This window comes from Athene cunicularia (assembly GCF_003259725.1).
Source record: "Athene cunicularia isolate RWA chromosome 9 unlocalized genomic scaffold, athCun1 chr9_part1, whole genome shotgun sequence".
Classification (NCBI taxonomy): Eukaryota; Metazoa; Chordata; class Aves; order Strigiformes; family Strigidae; genus Athene; species Athene cunicularia.
The window spans coordinates 17,066,391-17,087,996 of NW_020799110.1; the positions used below are offsets into that span (position 1 = coordinate 17,066,391).

Genomic DNA, 21,606 nt, shown 5'->3' on the forward strand with positions numbered 1-21,606 from the left:
TTATTCTAAAGCACTAAAAGCACGTTAACATTACAAGCACCAGCTACCATCAAAACAAGGCAACGTTCCATAGCTGACAACAGACACTGAACATGTCAGACAATTAAGAAGTCAAGGTAGATAAGCATTCTCTCATCGGGGAGGAAACTAAAGGTATTTTGGGATGTCTCCTTCAGGAAAGCACTAAGACATGTACTTTAATCCACTGCTTTAGTTCCAGTACTATAAAACAAAGACACAGAAAAGCATGGGTACTTTTCAAAACTGGGGCAATAGCTCATACATAACCTGTGACACACAAGAAGCATCAAGTTCAACTACATCAGAGAAAGCTTCTCAGTTCAAGAGCCATAGGCTCAGACAAACCCCTCTCTATAATGCTACAAACAGGTTTGCATCTTCCTTCAGCAGAAACCACATTATGTCCTCTCTGTAACTCCAATTTTAGCATATATATCATCAAAGCAGGTATGATACAATGCTGCAATGTTATAGAATTCAAGATAGCATGCCTGATGAACAAGTAAAGCCAACTACAGTAAGATGTACATAAACTGTACCTTCCTATCTGACTGATGTACAGGCACACCAGGCTACCTTGTTTAGTATTATTCTGGGTAATTGATTCTTACTGACAAAGATAAAAACTTTGAATAATTTTTCTCAAGGATAACCAATTATTTTGCAACATAGAAGACCATAACAAAAACAGACCTTAGTGTAGAATACTTACAGAAGTATATATAGAATACTTCTAGAGTATGTAGAGAGTCTGCAAGAGTACTAAACCAGCTGTTATATACACAATTAAATTTTTTAAACATTTTTCATTGTGCATCCTCTTAGTTCCCTGAGCCTCTGTTTATACGTAGAGCAGAAGCTGTGGCTCAGATTGATCTCCAGGGCAGGGCAGTGACCATGAGCAGGACACCCACCAGCACCCACCCCTGCAGCCCGCCGGAGCGTCACCCCGAAAACCTCCTGCGGAGGTGAACGCGCTTAGCTCCGCACCGCAACACACCAGCGCCGACAACCGTGATTATGTCCTGCCGGACACAAAACCCTCCAGCACGACTGAAAGCCTATCGCAGAGTCCAACATTTCTGACACCTTAAGATCAGTTTAAGAGACAGGTCTCTGCGTGTTCCCATCGCCCCGGTTTCCTTCCAGCTGCCGTAGTCACTGCGGCCCTGCTCGCCCCAGCATCAGGCTGAGCGCTGCAGGAGGCCCATTTCCAAATACTCGTTCAACAGTCTTTCATCCACTTTCCTGTGAATGCTTCTAGAAATCCTGTCTCTTCTCCCTTTTCATATTAAAATCGCGCCATTTTGTCCTTTAAGTTCAAAAAGACATTTACACATATGAGCTACCCGACACAAACTAATTTTTTGTGCCTTCCCTCAGCATGACAGACAGGAGCTTTCCACTTACTTCCTTGGCACATGTGGGCAGCACGTAGATACACAGAACCGGAGTTCATGGCTTTACGGACTTCAGCTAAGCTATAAGGTTTAATGAAAGCTGCAAGTCCACCTTACTGTTTTTTGAATCTGCTTTAAGAAAAAATAGTGTTTGGTTAACACTTGGAGTCTTTAAAACAAACACTATCCTGAGGAGGCAATTCTTTTCAGATGGTGTGAGTGGTCATTTATCCTTCAACACATAGCTCTTAGTATGTATGTCAAACTTTTATACTGAGAAGCCTAAGGCGGTTGCCCCTGAAACCCATTTCAATTTGATCAAAAGTTAAAGTCATTCCAGACATATAATGAGCCACATAATTGTAGCAGATTTTCTTCCTTAAGGGGAACCAAACACTACAGCAATAGTTAAGACAACAGGAAATATTGACCCTTACAGAGTAAGTTGCCAAGTGCTGGGGTAGGTAAATACACTACTTTTAGAACTGTATATCTTAAGAAGAGATCATTTATTCTTGCAGTATAGAGATGAAGTAAGCCTTAGTTTAAGTCCTCATTCAAGACAGGCTAAACTGAGTTGTCTCCAAACTCAGGGCAAAGAACTCAAATTCTCTACAACACTCTTTTTAGAAACTGGGAATAAATAACTATCAAGTATTAATAATTTATTCTCATCCAGACAATACAAACTAGTAAAAAGAGATAAATTGATCTAAATCCAAGCACTTAATTCTCTCAACTCCCAGTATCCCTTTATATAATAGAAACTAAATGGATGCATCTTCTTTTTATTAATATGTTGTGCGAGATAGTGAAGATGTAAAGCTTAGTCAAATTTATTGGGTTTTGCCACATTTATGACTTTTCAGGAGCTGGGAGAAATTAGGAGCCTCATACTTAAACAAAAAATATTTTATTTAATTTTCTTTTTCTCACTTTCTGAAAGATCCAGCTCGAGAATGTGTGGTGAAATTTTACAGTGGCAGAGAAAGGAGTACAAGTACTTACTTAAAAATAATACATTCTAGACTTTATATCATCCAAACAATGCACCAGTCTTTCTAGACAAAACCTCTGCACACATGATATACACTTTAGGAAAATCAAAAGAATAATCTATAAGGAAATGCAATACATCAAATGTGAACCCCAAACTGGACAAGTCAGCTCTTTATTGTTTTGTTATACAATATTTTACGAAATTTTTTAAAAAAATCAACTGCAAAAGCTAGCGCATATGCAGACCTAATAATGACACAATTACATTTCTGCTTACTATTTGCTGTTTTTTCTTAACACACAGACCGTAAAAGTTGCTGCTCAATAACTACTGCATATATTTAAAGATTATGCCCACAAAAAAGTTTCATCAGCTTTATGAACATTCATTAGGTTCCAGACATTATCATAGGCCTTCACTTGCTCTCACTGAAGTCAATGACAAGACTCCCATTGGCTTCAACAGGAGTTGTTCTCAAACAATAAGGCAAGGATGATAACTTCTGTGAGAACTTATGTTCTGAGACTTGTAGAACTATAAGTAACACCCACAAAAAAATCAAACAGTGTTTCACAATAGGTCCTGAAATAACATATGTAAAATGATGCAGATTCTTACAATGCTATGGAAACAAATACAAATGAAGCTTGATTAATATTGGGGGGTGGTGGGGTGTTAAAGGAATACAAATCTGTGATGTTAATTTGGTTATGAACATGTTCTGAAAACAATATTATCCATAAATAATCAGCATGTCGTGAAACTGAATAAAATTTTAACTAATAAACATATTATTAAAACATAATTAATGAGTATATTTGTGCATATAAATTTTATACTAAGCTTCAGAACTCTGTAAACCGTGAGGCATTCATCGTGCTTAACATGGCAGGAAGTTAAATTACGTCTTCATTATTTTATTTTGTTCAGTCCTCTTCCCATCAAACATGCAAACACTGTCATCACCATTTTTGGCTTCACTTCAACGAGATCATCTGGGAGAGCATATATACGAGCACCAATTTTTCGAGCAACTGAAATAGCATACCTTGGAAAACAACAGAAAATAAATATTATTTTCCTTGCATCTACCAGCATGACAAGATTGAAAACAACAGATTTTAATAGCAGGATACACCTGTTCAGTCAGCACTTACACTCTATGAGAAAATGGATGTTACTGTGATGTAATTAGCAATTGTATTGGCAAACGTTTTGCTACTGGCTATCAAAGAATTTTTTGTCAAAACCGATATGAGTTATGGCAGGCTATTAATAAACCAATTGCAGCACAGTAGTGGTGGGTCATATTAGCCATGAATGTGAGTTCATATTTTAAATATGCTAGAAAATTAGCTCTAGAATATGAAATTTATAATATTTCTGTTTGAAACAGATCAACTAATATTAGTGTAATCTCTCCATTGACAAATCAGTAAATCATTCATTGCACAATTAACTCATGCATTTCCTGCACATAAGGAAAACACAAAGCATTCATTTAAAACTTACTTAGCATTATTCAATTTGTCTTGGTAAGAAAGATCTTGTCTCTTGACCATTTCTGGACGAACTGCTTTTGGTGCAATGGCATCTATTAAATCTAGGACAGGTAAACTAGTGCTAATTGATTTGTCCTAAAAGAGAAGACTCAAAAGATTAGTATAAGGAATTTGTGTTGATTATTCCGTCTTCACACGCAAAAAACCCTACAGCACATCTTACATACCTATTGAAAGGTAGCAGCATGTTTTTTTACTTTTCGTGTGAAGGTTTTTCTCCCTCTTTATGAGGTCTAATGTTCTTTTTCACAATCAGAATGATAAGGTTCACATTTAGTGTTGGTATTATTATTCCACAAATGCTTTAAATTATTTAGTGAAACTCCAGCCCCTTCCCTAAGGAAGGAAGGGAACTATTAAAGACAACAAAAAGGTACTTACACTCCCCAACTACTTTTATTTTTCTCCTTTTCTTGTAATGGAACTATTTTCTGCAGTAGTTTGTGTCTCACTTTTTATAATTTTTCAACTCAGATGGTATTCTGAGCTAGTACGAGCAGTCTGTGTTCTGTATTTAACACATGGACATGTGTTTTCTTCTATTCTTCAAACAGCAAGTGCTATTGCTGCAATTATTTCTTCCCAACTGTCAGGACAGATAAGCAGCTGACTGTGTCAAACCAAGAGTCAGCAGCAGTGCCAGTGAGGCTGCCTCTGTCCCTGCAGGGGCTTGGCACATGAGCCTCATGACATGGCTGCCCTTGCCACCAGGTCAGAACTATTCCAAATTCTGTGAAGTCCCATACACCCATCACATTAATTACACATTTAAAAATCTGCTTGCTGCAGTAACCTCAAAGTATAGACAAAAATTGAAATTGTGATAGACAATATATACATGTATGTTGTCAAAAATCAGTAGTAAAAAAAGGTATGCTGAATAATGTCAGTTTAAGTCAGTAGCTCCTCACTGGTCTACTGTCAGTTGAATTACCTTAAAAACACAACCAATGACCCCCAAAAACCACAGGCATACCAAAAGCAAAATGTTGGGACAGATCTCTTAATAGTTTCAACATCTTTATACCACCCTTGTTACAATTTGTGTAGAAATAAGAGAGGCAGCAATTCCTTGAAGACCTAAGTTACCTTCTAGAGTAAAAAATATTTTGTTCTATAAAATTAATTGATATTACCTTTGGCCTAATGCTTACCTAATTCCAATTTCATAACGCAGTGAGCTCTCAAATATTTAACTTGCTAGGTTCTTACATTCCTATTGTGAACCACAGACATAACCTTTCAGAGTATACAGTGCACCTGTATAAGGATCTTATGTTTGCATGCAGGTGCAATTATTGATCTACCATTTCTAAAAAATCTGCTTCACACTGCATGACACACCTGAATACAGGACTACTTCTATGTTTAACACTTCAATAACATGAAAGGAAAGCTTCCTTTATCAATTTTGTTCATATTTGCTGAATGGGAAAACCTGCTGTTTTGTACAGGTCTGCTGCACATCATGTCACTGGTTAATTTGGGCTCCCTCTCCTGGCTCTGTCACACCAGTACATATTTTTGGCCATCTGTTATTAAAAACGATGATTCCCACCCCCCCCCGCCCCGCCCAATTGTTCACATTTGTACAAGCCCGATACTGCCTATATCCAAAAATTTGGAGGATATATGACATGCCATGTCCAAACATTGGTAATTTCAGACAGAAACCCCTTTGAAAGTGTTGCCTTTGGTGGTGATGGTGGTGTTTCTGTTTTGAATCTTAAAGCAGCAATTAGAATTTCTTTTTGTTTATTAACATGCTTGTAAAATACTTTTGAAGATTCACAAACTATCAGAAATATTTCCTTACACAATTATGCTAGCTGATGAGAGAGTATTTCGCCAATTATCAGGCCTAGCTTAAAGGACACAGCCAGCATAAAGATGAACCAATAACCAAATTGGATTTGATACAAAAGGGTCAGTACATGGGTGAGTGCTGGGGGTACAAACAAGTCAGTCAGGTTATACATAATTGACATCAATCCCACTGACCCCAACAACGACACCACACGACCAACAATGGGGGGAATAAATGGTGAAACGCAGTCTCCCATAGAAGGGACGGGAGACAACCGAGTCAACAAGCCAAATACACAAGACCAAGGAAGCCACACACTAAATCTCCACACAGCCCATGTTTACAAAAGCCAGACCTGACTGGAGCCCAGTCCCAGGGAGGCAGGAGGTCCTTCCCCAACAGGGAACTCTGCACAGGGCATCCACCTCACAGACAGACACTGCCCCTGCCTGCAAGTGGTCCCAGCTATTATCCCTCAGTGGGACACCTGACCTTTGGTTACTGAATGCAGACACCTGGGGCTCCTTTACCCAATGGCTCTGTCTGCCAGGCCGGCCCCACCCTGGGGGGAAGCCTAAAGGCAAACTCACCCCCCCTTTGGGAAGGGCTGTGGGAATCACCCAGATGTCAACCTTAATTTGGGGCTCAGGGTTGAAACCCCAGCATTTCAGAGAGCCCTTGTTAAAGCCAAATTGTTACAGATCATGTTAAAAATCCCAGATCTGATAATACGTGGAAAGAAGTACATTAATTTGATTACCTTGAAACTTGTAATTGAAGTTTTCTTATTTGCATTTGCAAGTGTCCGATTCACCCACTGAATAATAATTTCATCATTTACTTTTTCCCCCTCTCCGAGGTCCGATAGTACATTCAGAGTATACCTTTAATAAAGAAAATAAAGAGTCCAAGTTAAAGTGAATGGTAGAACAATTCTGCTAGCAGTACAAAGCTACAAGCAAAAGTAAAATATTACTTCAGCACAGTAACAATGCCAAGTACCCATCTTCATATCTTCATAAGGTACCCTTACTTTATGAACTACTGAACACTTAAAATCACTTTTTTGGTTGTTGCAAGAATAAAATAACATCCACAAATTAATAATATTTACTGTCACATCTTCTTCATATATTTGTTTTACTCAGCACATCATAGCTAATTTTACTTTTTAAGTTTAAATGGCTCCCTACCATCCAAGTCACCTTGAAAATGGAATCAAAATAGTATCAGAAACAAAAAGCATTGAGTGGTTTTGTGTAGGTGTAAGAAAATTGACTTGTGCAAAATATTGCAATAAAATACTCTTTACTGAAATCAGGTTATAATATTATTTTTTCCTGCTCAATGCCCTAGGAAGATTCTGATTTTATGATAATTACATTACTGGAGCTGTGATGGCCTAAACATTTCTTCCCATTTTAAACTTCTATAACATACATCACCTCTTCCTATTCATCTTTCTTTTTTTAGTTTACAAATATTTGAATTATTCTCTATTTATGGAAAGATACACAGAATCAACCTGAAATAAGTTGTGCTCTTTTTACTTGCTGCAGGATTTATAATTTTAATCACATTTTTTAGTATGTAAGGTTTTAATTGTCTCTATAAATGGATGTGTGCACATACACACTCTTGTGGTTTCAATTACTACACAGTATGGAAAACTAAAAAAAAATTTATCTTAGAGAAGAGGGTTATTTAAAGATGGCTTTTTAAAATACCTGTTGGGTGAACTGAATACTAGCTTTAATTTGCCTTGATATACAGACACACACATATACAGACATACACAGATACATATACATACACATCACATAATGGGCCTAACTTACCTTCTCATCAGCTGCCATACCAAAGCCAAAGTAAGAGTTGGATTACCCTCATTTAGATCATGTCCAGCAATACCAACCAGTGAGAATTTGGCTTTCGTCTTCCCAAGTTCTACTGCATAATTGCAATTCTCAATCTAAAAATAAATGTTGTGTGCAAATTATGAAAACATCTTAGTATTTCTATAAGGTAGACCTATAATCTAAGTGTATTTTGAGTTACTTTGATTTACTTTTACCTGTGATGAGATTTGGACCTAAAGAAAGATTTCTAGCCTTTCTGATTAACACAGTGTAGAAAGATAACACAGGTAACAGTTTTTAATATAAATGCAAGTATGCAAGATTCCAACGATAATCTTTTTTCATACTTGAGAAAACAAAGTTCACTTCCACTAAAGTCAATGAATTTATGCTTAAATCCAAACTGATTTTAGAAAAATACTGAAATGAATCACAAAATCACGTAAATATCTAGGTTGGAAAAGATCTTGAAGATCCTCTAGTGCAACCATTAACCTAACGTTGACAGTCCTCAATGACACCAGATCCCTCAGCGCTATGTCAACCCAACTCTTAAACACCTCCAGGGATGGGGACTCCACCACCTCCCTGGGCAGCCCATTCCAACACCCAACAACCCCTTCTGGAAAGAAATGCTTCCTAATATCCAGTCTAAACCTTCCCTGGCGCAACTTGAGGCCATTCCCTCTTGTCCTGTCGCTTGTTACTTGGTTAAAGAGAACTACTACTCTTTTCAAATAGTTGTGGAAGGCGATGAGGTCTTCCCTCAGCCTCCTCTTCTCCAGACTAAACCCCCCCAGTTCCCTCAGCCGCTCTTCGTACGACCTGTGCTCCAGACCCTGCACCAGTTTCGTTGCCCTTCTCTGGACACGCTCGAGTCATTCAATGTCCTTTTTGTAGTGAGGGGCCCAAAACTGAACACAGGAATCGAGCTGTGGCCTCACCAGTGCCGAGTACAGGGGTCAGATCCCTTCCCTGTCCCTGCTGGCCATGCTATTGCTGACACAAGCCAGGATGCCATTGGCCACCTTGGCCCCCTGGGCACACTGCTGGCTCCTGTTCAGCCAGCTGTCAATCAGCACCCCCAGATCCCTCTCTGACTGGCAGCTCTCCAGCCACTCTTCCCCAAGCCTGTAGCGTTGCTGGGGGTTGTTGTGGCCCAAGGGCAGCCCCCGACATTTGGCCTTAGTGAAACTCCTCCAGTTGGGCTCAGCCCATGGCTCCAGCCTGTCCAGGTCTCTCTGCAGAGCCTCCCTGCCCTCGAGCAGATCAACGCTCCCACCCAACTGGGTGTCATCTGCAAACTGACTGAGGGTGCACTCCATCCCCTCGTCCAGATCATCAATAGATGTGTTGTCCTTCGACAGTAACTGTTTTTCCATCTACATTCCTGGTTTCATAATGATCACAAAACTAACTGAAAGCTTGGATTCTGCAAGTCTCGCACAAATTGTCCTGGCAGCATATAAAACTATTCTGTGAGGAAACACCTCACAATATAAAAGCATCAGGCTGTAAAATGTCTGTGTCAGGCCTGAAACTTTTACTTATAAGCCCTAATTAGACCCAAAATTAAACACTGCCAAAAGATGCCCACATTTAGAAACTAAAGTTGTATATGCTATAACTGCTATTTATTCATTGGGATAATATCTGGAAGATCTTTTTTTGCATGCAAATCTAGACAACCCAAATTACTACAAACAGCACAGTGGGAGACAGTGAAACTGGACTGCATTACAAAGTATCTACCCACCTTTTTCATGTTACCGCCAAGTAATGAATAAGGAGGTTTGTTGACATGGTTCCAGTCAACCGTCACACGAGTCATATCATACAATTGGAAGATTATTAAAGCATCAGAGAGGTCACTAAACCAGAGTAAAACAACATTTTTAAGTACAAAAGCTCATATTCATAATGAAAATGTTAAGTACTTCAGGCTTCCCCAAGTGTAATTAAGTTGCTGAAAAATTCCAGACACATGTAAAAATTTGTGTTGTTCTGTAAAGAAAGTGGCCTATATCCTATTGCTTGATTTCTGAGATTATCTACATTAAATTGTATATTTAATTTCATTATTTTCACAAATGTCAGTGAAGGAAACACTGGCACTGGTTTTACCAACTTTTAATTAAATAATTGCTTTCATAGGGTAGGTAAAGATGAAACACCTAACCAGAGTTTTCATTTACTGACCTAGTTTTAGTTTCCTCGGGAATTCCCAAACTATTAAATACTCATGCTTTATCTGCACCTACAAATGTATTTTGGTAAAGAATAATCGAAACCACTATCAGCTAGATGGAATCCTCCACATTAAGCTATCTACAGATGGTATCACTTTGCAGAGGTCTGAAAACAGAAACAATGAAACCTAACCACAAAGCATACATGTAAGCAGATGTTCCCAGTTTCTCCCTATAGCCCATCTTTTATCGATAGGGTTTGAATCAACTGCTGGCACAATTTGAAAGTGATCAAAAGCATCTAAAACACATGCTAAAAAGACCTTTATTTTGAGGGAATACCACACTGCACAGATTCTTACAGTCTACTCAGCAGACATATATCCTCTCTTATGGTTTAGAATTACATTACTGTTTTAATAGGTTTGTAGTCATTTTATCTGTCATGAGAGAAATGTCTTGTAAAATACAATTCTCAACTTCTTAAAAAACATAATTCAAAAGTACACGAGTGAGGGGAGCACATCAAAACTTTTTAGGTTTTCTAGTATTTCTAGATCATGAGTAGAATATCTGAGTCAAATACTGCTTAATGTAGTTCTGCAGACCAGCTTTGAAGTTCCTATCACACTGTGTGGAAACCTAGAAATCACTCTTTTAGTAAAAACACAACTTCCCTTTCTTCTTCCCTCCTTCTTTCTTCCCTGTCATCCAAGAGAAATCAAATTATTGTTTTAAAGGAAAGCCTCACCTGTATAAATGATTAACATATGGGCTTACACCCAGTGAATTCATCCAGTTTCTGAAAGTCCTTTCTTCCTTACTTTCTCCTATGGTCACAAATATAATTCTATATAAATTACTGGAAAAAAACATTTTAATAAGCAATGTTTAAATGACTCTCATATCCCTTCCCCCACCCCCCAAAAATGAGTTTGTCCTGTCCCTAGCAGTAGTCTCTACTGGCCAATAAATCAAGGTAATCCTATTAAACTCAGAGTCCCTCAGTTCTGGGCACAAGGCCAGAGGCACTACAGGAAGTACTATTAGACTGCATTTTTCTGTGTAAATACAATTTGATAAAATACAGAAATAGACAGTTCACTGGTTATATTTTAGATAATTAATATATCATGGAGAAAATAGTGATGACTAGTAATAATTTCCTAAACCCAAAACGAGTGGAAATTGCATTCAACAGTATCTTTAAGTCTGTTTGAAATGGCATATTTTTATTAAAAGTTAGTACTAACACACTTATTGCATCAAATTTCAGAAGCTACAGCTCCACTTCTCTCCACACTGAAGTTCCAAGGTCCACCCCAAAACAACAGCCCTCACCTTCTTAAACACCAGAGACCTAGCAAGGCACTAGTGTATTGTTTAAATTTGTGATGCTATTTATACTGCCAAGGGGTCTAGTTATTCTTGCAGTTTTAAATACCAACTCTGCTTATGAGAAATTAAGACAACTCAGTAGGAAAAAAACAAAAAAAACCAAACACACCTTCACTTTCCTGACTTAAAGTTTTTTTATCTGTTTAATCAAGAGTTCCTGAAGTAACCTTCTCTCTATAAAGTTACAGTTTGCAGTAGTACGTAAATTCTACATACGACATTACCTAAATTTTAACAATGCATCTGTGGACAACTGCACGTGAATAAATGCTGCATAAACTCATTTTCTCTTGCATCAAGGCAAAGTATTTAAGAAAATACTTAGCATGAATATGTAAGCTTGGAATAGCCTCATCACTCTGTTCCCCTGGATCCACAATTAAGAAAACAGAAGGAACATTGAAGAGGCAGAAAAGCTCCCCAAACAATGAAAGAACAGATTTCTCGGAACTGAAACACTTAAAAATCTGAGTGAGATTTTTCTTTGCTTTTTTCATTTGCTCCTTAGAGGATAAAGGTACCAAGTTTGCCTAACATGGTTTATGTAGCATGAAAACTGTCTCATTTAGTACTGCAGTTCTGTGTTGACTACAGAACAATGAATGATTTATACAGTAGCTTCATATTGCAAAACAAGTATTTCTCATTAGAAAGGAAACCTTTTTAATATTTTTCCACCAAACAGACCTCTGTCATAGGATCAATATTTAGACAGAGGTTACAAATTTAATCTAGGTCTCTTCCACTTCTATACAGAAAGTTCTGGACTTCAACATGTATTTATAAAGAAATTAAATTCAGAAAGTTCAGCTGTAGTGAATATTTTCCAACAGAATAAATTTTATTTTAAGTTTCAAGCAGCTTACCAGTTACTTTTGTAATTATTATGAAATAGATTATAGTCATCCTACTGAATATTTTCTTTCTAAATTGAGGTCTTTCATATGGAATTCAAACTAGTATGTTTCAAAAATGTACTTGTAAAAGTTACCAAAGAGTCACTGATGAACACGTGCTGAAACAAAGAAAAATACTATTCTGCAAAGTCTTCAGGAAGTCATCTTTGTTTTACATACTTCTTCCCACAACAAAGTTTAGAAGACAATGGAGAATCACATTTTATGACAAAGTTATTAAAAATATCAGTGTTTTGCCATTAAAAAAGATACAAAATACCAGTGTGATATATAATTTAAGTTTATAAAGAGTAACTTAAGAGGTTATAGTGTTTTGAAACAAGTCCTTTTTTCTTTTTTTAAAGTTTTTAGGCTTACTGAGATTTGAGTAGGTTTGCAATATCTAAAATACTGACCACAAAGTGCCTTTAGGAACACTTGTTCATTGCAAAGGCAGTAACAGGATTATCTCATGAACTCTCACTGAACAAAGCATATCTACAAAAACAGATACTCAGCAACTGCACTCAGACTGAGAATTTCAAAATGCATGCTTAATACTATTGAAAGAATCCAAAGGAGCCAAGCAGGAGCAAGAGCATGCAAGTCGGGCAGCACCCTTTTGGATAGCAAGAATCCAGGAACTAAACCCAGCATACTGTATTTAATATGCCACTCTAAACAAATCCCTTTATCATGCAACACAAGTTTTCCAGATGGCTGAACTGACTGATTTTCTTCTCTCTATTCTCTTATTCAAATATACCTTGTGATGTGCTGAGTGGTGCAGCAGATAGCCAAAATCATTGGAAAACTGCAGAAAGGGGGCAGAGCTACACAAAAGAGAGAGGAGCAAATTTGGTAGTATCCTTTATATTCATTGCTATCTTCTTCTTTGAGATCATTATACTATGGAACTGAGTGGGGAGCAGCCATAGTGATGGGGTCAAGAATCCAAAGGGTTCCAAATATCTACAGTTCTCTCTGAAAGACAACAGAGCTCAAGATGCAAATTGCACCCTAAGTTCAGCTGGCCCAAGCAGGAGTAGTTAACCCTTTTGTGGTAACAGCCTTGAAGGCTGCCATTGGACTAAGCAACAGCAGCAGAGGTCTGGAGGAAACATAAGTGTACAGAAATGCCTCCTCTTCCTCTCCCCAGGAACTCAGCTTTCTGTGTGACTCAGACTCAGAACTCTGCTGCCTTCCCCTGAGAAGTTCCTCAGAGCATCAGCAACGCTCAGTTAAAGGTTGTGTACTGACTGAGGTCAGGACTCCCTGCTTCATCCCTACCTAATATTAAATGTTCATTTTTCTATGTCATTATACCTGAAATGCTCTCTCTATACAAGTGCACATCAGCAGACATTTACGTCAATTATGTTCATTTTCTTAAATCAAAGAGAACAGTCACATCATACTCTTTGGGCGGAACAGTCACTGAAAATACGGAATTTATGCAGGAAGATGAAGACTTTCAGAAAGATCTCCTCATCCACACATGCCTAGAGCTTTACATCTTGGTTCATGGAAAGCCCCTACTGGTTAAACCCACAGAAAGAACTAGACAGCATTTGACTTACTGCAAGTCCTGCTCCCCTTTTCTATGCATCATGCTAGACCTTTGGGGATTTTTTTCTTCTCTTTTACTTATGACGGCATATTAAAGCAATAGAAAAATACAAGAACAATGAAAAAATCGACCAGAAAGGGACAGAGATGATTAAAACATGGGGGTGGGGGAGGTGGGGGGAGAAAAAACCCAGAATAAACACTTTTATGGAGCACAGAAAAGTACTAAATACAGTACCTACATTAGGAGGGGTCAAATCTGCATTTCATGAAGCAAAATAGGAAAGCATTATAAATTATGAGTCAGATTTCAACAGACAATCTATGATGAAACTATAAAGAAATGAATGTCTTAAATTTTATATTACTATCTTGAGAAAACATCAGTAAAAACACAGGATTTCAGGGAAAAAAATAAAACAATTTAACAGAAAACCACATTAACAACATTGTCTTTTGGCTGAAATAACTCTTTTGACAGTTTAGATTTACATGACAGCACAGGAGTTATTTGGGGGCAAAGGAGAGGAGTCTACTTGCCTTTGAACAGATAACATTGGCATGATTATCCATTTCTAGAATATGTACTATAAACAGTAAGTTAAATTTGGCCAGTATTTATCATTACAAAATCATAATCTAGATTTAGGTGATTGTAACTTTTTACAAACTGTTTTAGCTAAGACTAAATAAGATCTCATGTAGATATTTTAGGAAAGTTCAGAAAGTAGTTCAGCTGGGTTTTGCCATGCCAATGAAAACTCTTCTAAATTTGACCACGTTTTCAGTATTTTGAATCACACCTGCAACTTTATGTTCAGAACAGAGAAGCTGAAGCGAACATATTCCCCCTCCACACAGCTCCTGTTTACATTTCCAAGAGCATATATTTCTAACAAAATTGCAGCAGAGGAAGAGCAGGCCTTTCCTTCAATCATTTGTCCTGGACAGCAGGGACTGCAGTGACTAGGGATATCACAGCTGAAAAGGGAAGTGCTCAGTGCTCTGAGCTCCAGTGCTCAGATACCTCTATCACCATGCTGGTACCCAGCTGAAACTAGAAGAGCAGGAAGCCTGAAACAGGAGTGGTCTGAGGCATACAAGATTTGTGACAAAGGGATGCAGCAGAGCAGACAAAATATGAAAAAAAAGAGGAGCAAAGGAAGATGGACTCACCTAGATGGAAAGGAAACCTGATAGGAACAGTAAGAGGAAGGCAGGAGGAGGCAGTGCAGAGGAATGTGTGAACATTGCTGATGATTCTCCCCAGTGCGGCATCCCTGATTCTCACCATTCCCTTGAGATCAGTCAATAACTGTGAAATACACTGGCAGGAGCCATTTCATTATCCTAGATTAGCTGGTCCACAGAAAGGGTAACAGCCAAAGTTTGCTACCAATTATCCCTTTATCTCTAGCATTAGGCATCCGAACTGAACAGTTAAAGCCCAAACTTGCTGACATGCTAGGGTCTATATAGGTTACTGATGCAATAGATTAATATAGGTTGCTGATACAGAAACCTTTTTTTAATGTTTCCTGTTTTAAAAGGCAACAAACTAATACACATACACACACACATATAAACACTATGTGAAAAGTACTTTGACTATTTACAGTTGCATAGTACAGCACTGCAAATTACGGAAAGCTAGGATTTGTGTATCAGCTAAAATATCAACAGCATGGAAAGAAGCACAGAAAACTGGAAAAGGAGTAAGAGGATCAGTTTTGCTGCTGCAAATGAATCATAGAAGGTTATTCAGGAATAGCCTTTGGTCAGGCTAACACAAGTGAACAACATTCACAGAAACAGGGACTTCTACTAAGGCTTATATTGAAAGCTAGCCAGAAAGCTCTATATGCTGGTGTTAACACAGGCACCATCACACAGGGATCCTATATTACAACACAGAAGCAATACTTAAATAGAAATCACTAATATTCTTGTCTCCTGAATGCTTAGTAAGTTGAGTACCTTCTAATAAATTGAAATCGTAAGATGAGTTGTCAGGCTTGTGTAGGGCTGGATATGTGTTAAAGAGATTTGCAACAAAAGCCAGATTGAGTTTAGGGTTGCCTGCAACCACATCAGCTGGAGTAACAAACTGTCTGCAGCCCAATTTATCTGCCTGTTGAAGCATGTACTCAGCCCTCCTCAAGTCATTTTTATCCTAGAAGAAAAAAAAAAAAAAAAATGAATACTAGCATGTTTCCATTCTTCACTGAATCTTCAGTTCAGCAAATCCTTGAATGACCCATGACAGTTCCTCCCTCATTTTCCCAGTGCCTGAGCTAGCTCTAACAGACTACAACAATTCCTCTCTTCCCATCTTCCTTACGCTTTCTTTCTGTCCTTTGCCTCTGTGGCTCCCTGTCCAGCCTTCCTCATGAATTGCAGCAACAGCAGTAGCAGCCAGAGGTGTAGTGGTTATATTTCTATTTCCAGGCTGTTGATTCCCACACTGCATATTCTGCTACATGTACCAAAGGTTCACCATCACTGTTTTGAACTGATATTTTCAAGCATAGTAATTAAAAATTATGCCCAAAACCCTCAGTTAGAGTTTGAAATCTTCAGAATGTGATATTTCACTACCTTGCTTTCCTTTTAATATTTTTGTTTCTAAATCACCTTAAATTGGTAACCTGTGTGTGATTTTGTTTATGCTTCTATATTATTTTTAATCTACGCAGAAAAAATTGGTGTTCAAAACTCTGTAGCATATACTTTTTGCCTCTAATCTTCACAACACTAAGACTTACTATTTATATGGAAATGAGTCAATCATTGAATTGCTGTTAGAATTGAATAAGACAGTAATTCAACATTGGTACACTCACCCAGAAACTTTCTCTAGAACAAGTTGTTGCATGCTACTGATATGGGTTTATAACCCTTTACAGTACATGAACATATGAATTGTAGGAAATTACATTAAAACCAAAAATGAGCTACTATCCTTTCTGACTCCAAAAAAGCATCCAAAACAAAAGCAAACAAACAAAACAGAGCTGTCCTCGTGAAGGAGTCCAAGAGAACTAAAGCTTGTAAAGCAAATGCAATTTTGCATGTGGGTTTTCATTATTAAAATGAATAACAAGATTCCATTTAAGATTCTGATTGAAATATAGATATCTATATCCCAGGCATGGAGTTCAATTTTGCATTAAATACATTCTCAGAATAATCCTTCCAACAAGCATTATATAGCAGCCTAGTGAAAAGTGTTTTCACATCTACCTAGGCTGATTTTAGACCCTCTATCCCTTTACAACTTAAGGCTTCATGGATGCTACACTTTCCTGCTGGATATTGGAACGGTCCACATGCTATTTCTGAATGCTGTTTGGTTGGAGGAAAGATCACAAGGTTTGTGAAGTCTACTCTTTCCTTGTCTGAATTACAGAAGAGCAAAACTGGAGGAGGATCCAACTGAAAATAAAAAAAGCAGTTAGACACTACTCCAAGCAAAGCATAGCTCCAAATTTTAGACTGCAGGATGCATGACCCTGTTTCAGCAGCACTCTGAAACTTTACTCAAGTTTTATTCATTTAAGCTTTTGTGACTTTGAGGAATCTGACTGATCTTGACTATGCTTTACAGAACAAAAGAGGATTCTGGGACAGGCTTGTAACCAGGATGTTGGATACATACATACATAGAGGTCTCCAATAATTCCAGTCTATTTTTACATTTCTGGATACTTACATGAAATCCTGAAAAGTCAATTTTAATGGGCAGTTCATCAAGGCCATCTCCTTTGGGTGCAATCTGATTTAACAGATGGTAGTATGCTCTTGAATCCTAAAACAAGCAGTGTAATATTTTAAAAAGAGCCAGTATGTAGACTTTCATAGCTATTTACTGCTTATAGTCCAATTCAAAAGCCACAGAAGTAAAAAATATGACACACTAATTTCAGTGAATATGGATAAGGTCATAGAACCATTTTACTATGCTATTTCACATTGAACTTATTTAGCCAGCTGATGGAGAAAAGGAATGCCTGCTAATTATTCTGGACAATGTTAAATTTATTCTGCTGAATATGAACTAGACAGTTGTAGTTAAGATACTGAAGGCAAATTTATACAGGTTATCCACAAAAAAACCCCAATATGGATCTTATTTTCAGTGTTAGTATTTTATTCTTTCAATATCCTTTTCAAACAGACTGTTCTATAAAAATGTATCTGTCTTAACTCATGAGGTAATGGAATTAAAAATGGAGAGCAAAGTGGCTTTTTTTAGGGTGAATCTTTAGTGACAGCAGAAATTATATTTAATTTGATGCAGTTTTCAGTATGCTTCTAGGTTTTTTCCCCCACTATGAAACTAGGAAAATAAATCAAAAAACTGCTAGTTTTAGAAATGTTTAATACTTTTCTTAAATAGCATGTAACATTTTTACCATAGAATTTTATATGGAAACTGTTACTAAGTAAAGGTTTGCTTTAATTATAGCCTTCTTGCTGGTATTTCAAAAGATTGAACTAGCAATTAATGACATGGTTTTCTTCAACTAAAAGAGGACCTATCACCTTAGAGAATGTTCTTCCTTTGCTTTTAGTTTTAAAAAGTTGGGGTTTTCTCTCTTCTGCAGTACTCTGCATACCTTATGCAGAATGACTGAAGGAGAAGAAATACAGAGATCTGCCATCTGCCCCAAGGAACCAGCATGCCTTTCAGTCCCCTTGGGTCAGTAAATCAGCACAGCAGCAAAGCACAGTGATTGAGGGGGGTTGCTCTCTCCTTGGATCAAGGATCAGTAGCTACTCCACACAGTCCTCTGAATAACTGCTCTCTCCTCAAGAGGTTTCCTACTCCTCTGTGGAATGTCAGGTAGAGGAAGGGCAGTCACCATGAGCAAACAGGCACTGGGAAGAGGTTTAAAGCCATACACATCTTTAAAACAACAAAAGAAAGAAAAAAAAATGGGTATCTGCAGACCCCTAAGCAGAGGAGGATGGACAGGAAAAAGATAACTAATAAGGGTAGTACAAATTGTCCTAAATAACTCTAATAACAATCTTAGAACATTAGAACTTCCCTGAATATGAGCTTCTCCAAAATGTTCTCTTTACACTGTGATGTGGGAATACATGGTATGAGCATCTGAACAGGGTATGAGAGATCAAAACAAACACCTTTCAGTGTTGAAAAATGCCAGGATGAACCTATAGCTGGAAAAAGTAGATGAATACTATTTTTCTAAATACTCCTGATCTAATTTTTTTCTACGCATTGTGTGTTTAAATACGATTATGTTAAATTATCAAAGCAATAACTACATACCTTAATGTCTTGGCTAAAGTTACTGATTTTCTGCCATCCTGCATTGGCCAGATGGTAGTTCACCCAGCGTAACAAGAGCTCTTCTGGGGAAAGCTTCATTAACTGGTCTAGTTCTTCCCCCTCATTTAGCAAGGCAATAAGAGCTAAAAGCAAGTTTGAAAAAAAGCTGAAATCATTGCTGTTGTGGTCTCACTTAATTCCAAATTGCCAACATTGCTATACCTGGCATTACTCTTACCTTCATTTCTGGAGATCTCAATATCGGCAAAAAGACCAACTTTAATGATCTGCCACAAGAGTCCCAACACCAAGTGTGGTTTTCCTTCTTGCAGATCTTGTGATCCAATATTGACAACCGTACAGCCAATAGCAGATGCTGAGTTCAGAGCCAGGTTTAGATTTTCCTATTTGGAATATCATTGTTTAACAAATCTATAAGATTGTAATTCTTAGTAATTTTGTTCATATTAAATTTTTTAAGTTTCAGAAGTTATAAGAAATAATGCATTAGTTCAATGATTCCCAGTGGAAAACTGCACTCTGGATTTTTTTTGTGAACCACCACGTATGTTATCAAGATTTAATGGACATTACTGACAGTGTGGACTCACCAAAAAAATTGTGGACCACCTTCTGCAGGTTGTATTGTTGACGAATACTCTAACAAAAATGTTTTTTGTAATTCGTAAGTATCACATACACAAATTAAATTATATTGCTTAAAATATCAGGGGCTTGATCCTGTAGAAAAATGTGCTCATATGAATTCTGCCCTGTGCAGGAGTCTACTGACATGACTGTCATCCCATCTTGGATCTTACCCAGGCTTACACATTTGTTCAAGCAACTGTTAAACTGTAACTGAACAGACAGTATAAGAAACCCATGGCAATTCAACATCCTGACACTGAAGATAAAATTAGCAATTTGTCACAGACGACACACTCAAAAAAAAAACCCAAAAACCTGGCAGCTCTCCTAAATATTACTCTCTGTTTTCTCATGTCATATTTTAACTATCTACAGAGACAACATAAACACATGTAGTATCATGTCTGCTGACACATCTTTAAGTAGAGATTACAAAACCCACTTGAAGGATTTAGAACATGGTATGTTTTAACTTTTCCTATTTTCATGTCACAGCCTGAAATGAAACGTCTGGCAATTAACTGAGGTTTTTAATCAGGATTTTTTTTTTCCCCCTCCTCATCAGGCTGGTAATTTATGGATCTACTCCCCTCTTCCACACCTGTTTTCTTATATCCAAACCTACAGTCTTAAAAACTGTTTCTCTCAAATATTTTCATGACTTCATACACAACTGAAAGTCTCATCTTCTGTCCAAGGTACTCTCCACTATTGAAAATGCATCACCCTACCATACAGTATACAGCGATGCAGATACCTTCTGCATTGCTAAAATATGACCCGATCATCCACTCAGAAGTCTAAAATTATTTTCTTCAGATACTTAGTAAAGCAAAATGAGAACAGAAAATAGGGAAAGAAATAAGGAAATAAAGAAATAAGGAATAAGAAAATTTACAAGTTTTCCTGTAAATCATCTAAGAAACAGGAGAATTCAGCAATTTCAGAAAATACAATTTCATGCTTTGAATTATTTTTTTTTAATACACAGAACTTTTTTTTTTATCCACCAGGAGAACTGTCATTAAAACAAGTCTATAGAAAAATATTTTACTTCTTCATTTGTGGCAAGTTCCTCTCTGTGCAGTACTTACAGAGACAGTGAAAGGAGTGAGTTTCTTCTTATTAATAGCCCTTTCATCAATTGTATCTGGTTGTGAAAAGTTGATCATTTTGCTAAGGAAGAAAAGTCAGAGTTTATAATCAAATAATATATTTTATGTCAAATGAAAGTTTGAATAAACTCCTAACACTTCAAACTAGCTATAAATATTTCTGACAAGATAAAAAAAAAGGACCACCTCATCCTCTAAATCTCCTCTCCCTGTTAAATAATTGCATGTTCATCCAGAAAACCCTAGATAACATGGAATAAGAAACTTGAGCAACTGGGTTTATAGTTAAGCAACAGAGCAAGTCTGTGCTGTCAAATAACGTTCTTGAGAAGATTAAAACTGTAAACTGAAGTAATGCAGTCTCTAGTGAAAGTCTTTCTATTATATACAATATATTTCCCCACTGAATTTCTATAGTATCCTGCATCTACAAAGATCTCAAAGACTAATTCACATCAATACTAATATGCTAATTCCTTGTTACCATGGTGTATGAACAAGCACTATTCGTCTACTTTAACTAGCAAGTTACAGCAGACTAAACCTAAAAGACCTACTATATGCTCTCTGTTTTACCACAGATTTAATTCAAATGTTAATGTTTAATTCCTCTGATCCCATGATTTAGTAACTACATTTAGTAACCGTTAAAATTTTTGAAATAGCAAAGTTTTCTAATTATTTCAGCTAGTGAATATATGAACTGTGTAATTACCTCCTTTATAAACAGCCTGCACATATCTGATGTATATAATTATGGACCTGAAGTGGAAACCCACTTATGTAACATATGCACAGAGTTACATAAAAAAATTTACTAAAAATAACATTTCCCTGGGC

General features: G+C 37.2%; 1 protein-coding gene across 9 annotated transcripts in view; it reads right to left on the reverse strand.

Moving 5' to 3' along the window:
- Positions 1-21,606, reverse strand: part of PLS1 (plastin 1) — a 56,592-nt gene that overhangs the window by 4,143 nt on the left and 30,843 nt on the right. For 7 of the 9 annotated variants that reach the window (XM_026855193.1, XM_026855190.1, XM_026855192.1 and 4 more), the window contains exons 6-17: positions 20,746-20,827; positions 19,239-19,404; positions 19,001-19,143; positions 17,414-17,509; positions 15,679-15,874; positions 13,940-13,960; positions 10,590-10,668; positions 9,406-9,520; positions 7,629-7,762; positions 6,551-6,674; positions 3,934-4,058; positions 2,577-3,469 (exon numbers count right to left, since the gene is read on the reverse strand). In XM_026855193.1, the coding sequence (XP_026710994.1) occupies positions 3,334-3,469; positions 3,934-4,058; positions 6,551-6,674; positions 7,629-7,762; positions 9,406-9,520; positions 10,590-10,668; positions 13,940-13,960; positions 15,679-15,874; positions 17,414-17,509; positions 19,001-19,143; positions 19,239-19,404; positions 20,746-20,827 (1,417 nt within the window). In that variant the 3' untranslated portion in view covers positions 2,577-3,333. Of the gene's footprint in view, positions 1-2,576; positions 3,470-3,933; positions 4,059-6,550; positions 6,675-7,605; positions 7,763-9,405; positions 9,521-10,589; positions 10,669-13,939; positions 13,961-15,678; positions 15,875-17,413; positions 17,510-19,000; positions 19,144-19,238; positions 19,405-20,745; positions 20,828-21,606 lie in introns of those variants that run through there. The other 2 variants (XM_026855197.1, XM_026855198.1) reach the window with 2 other exon arrangements.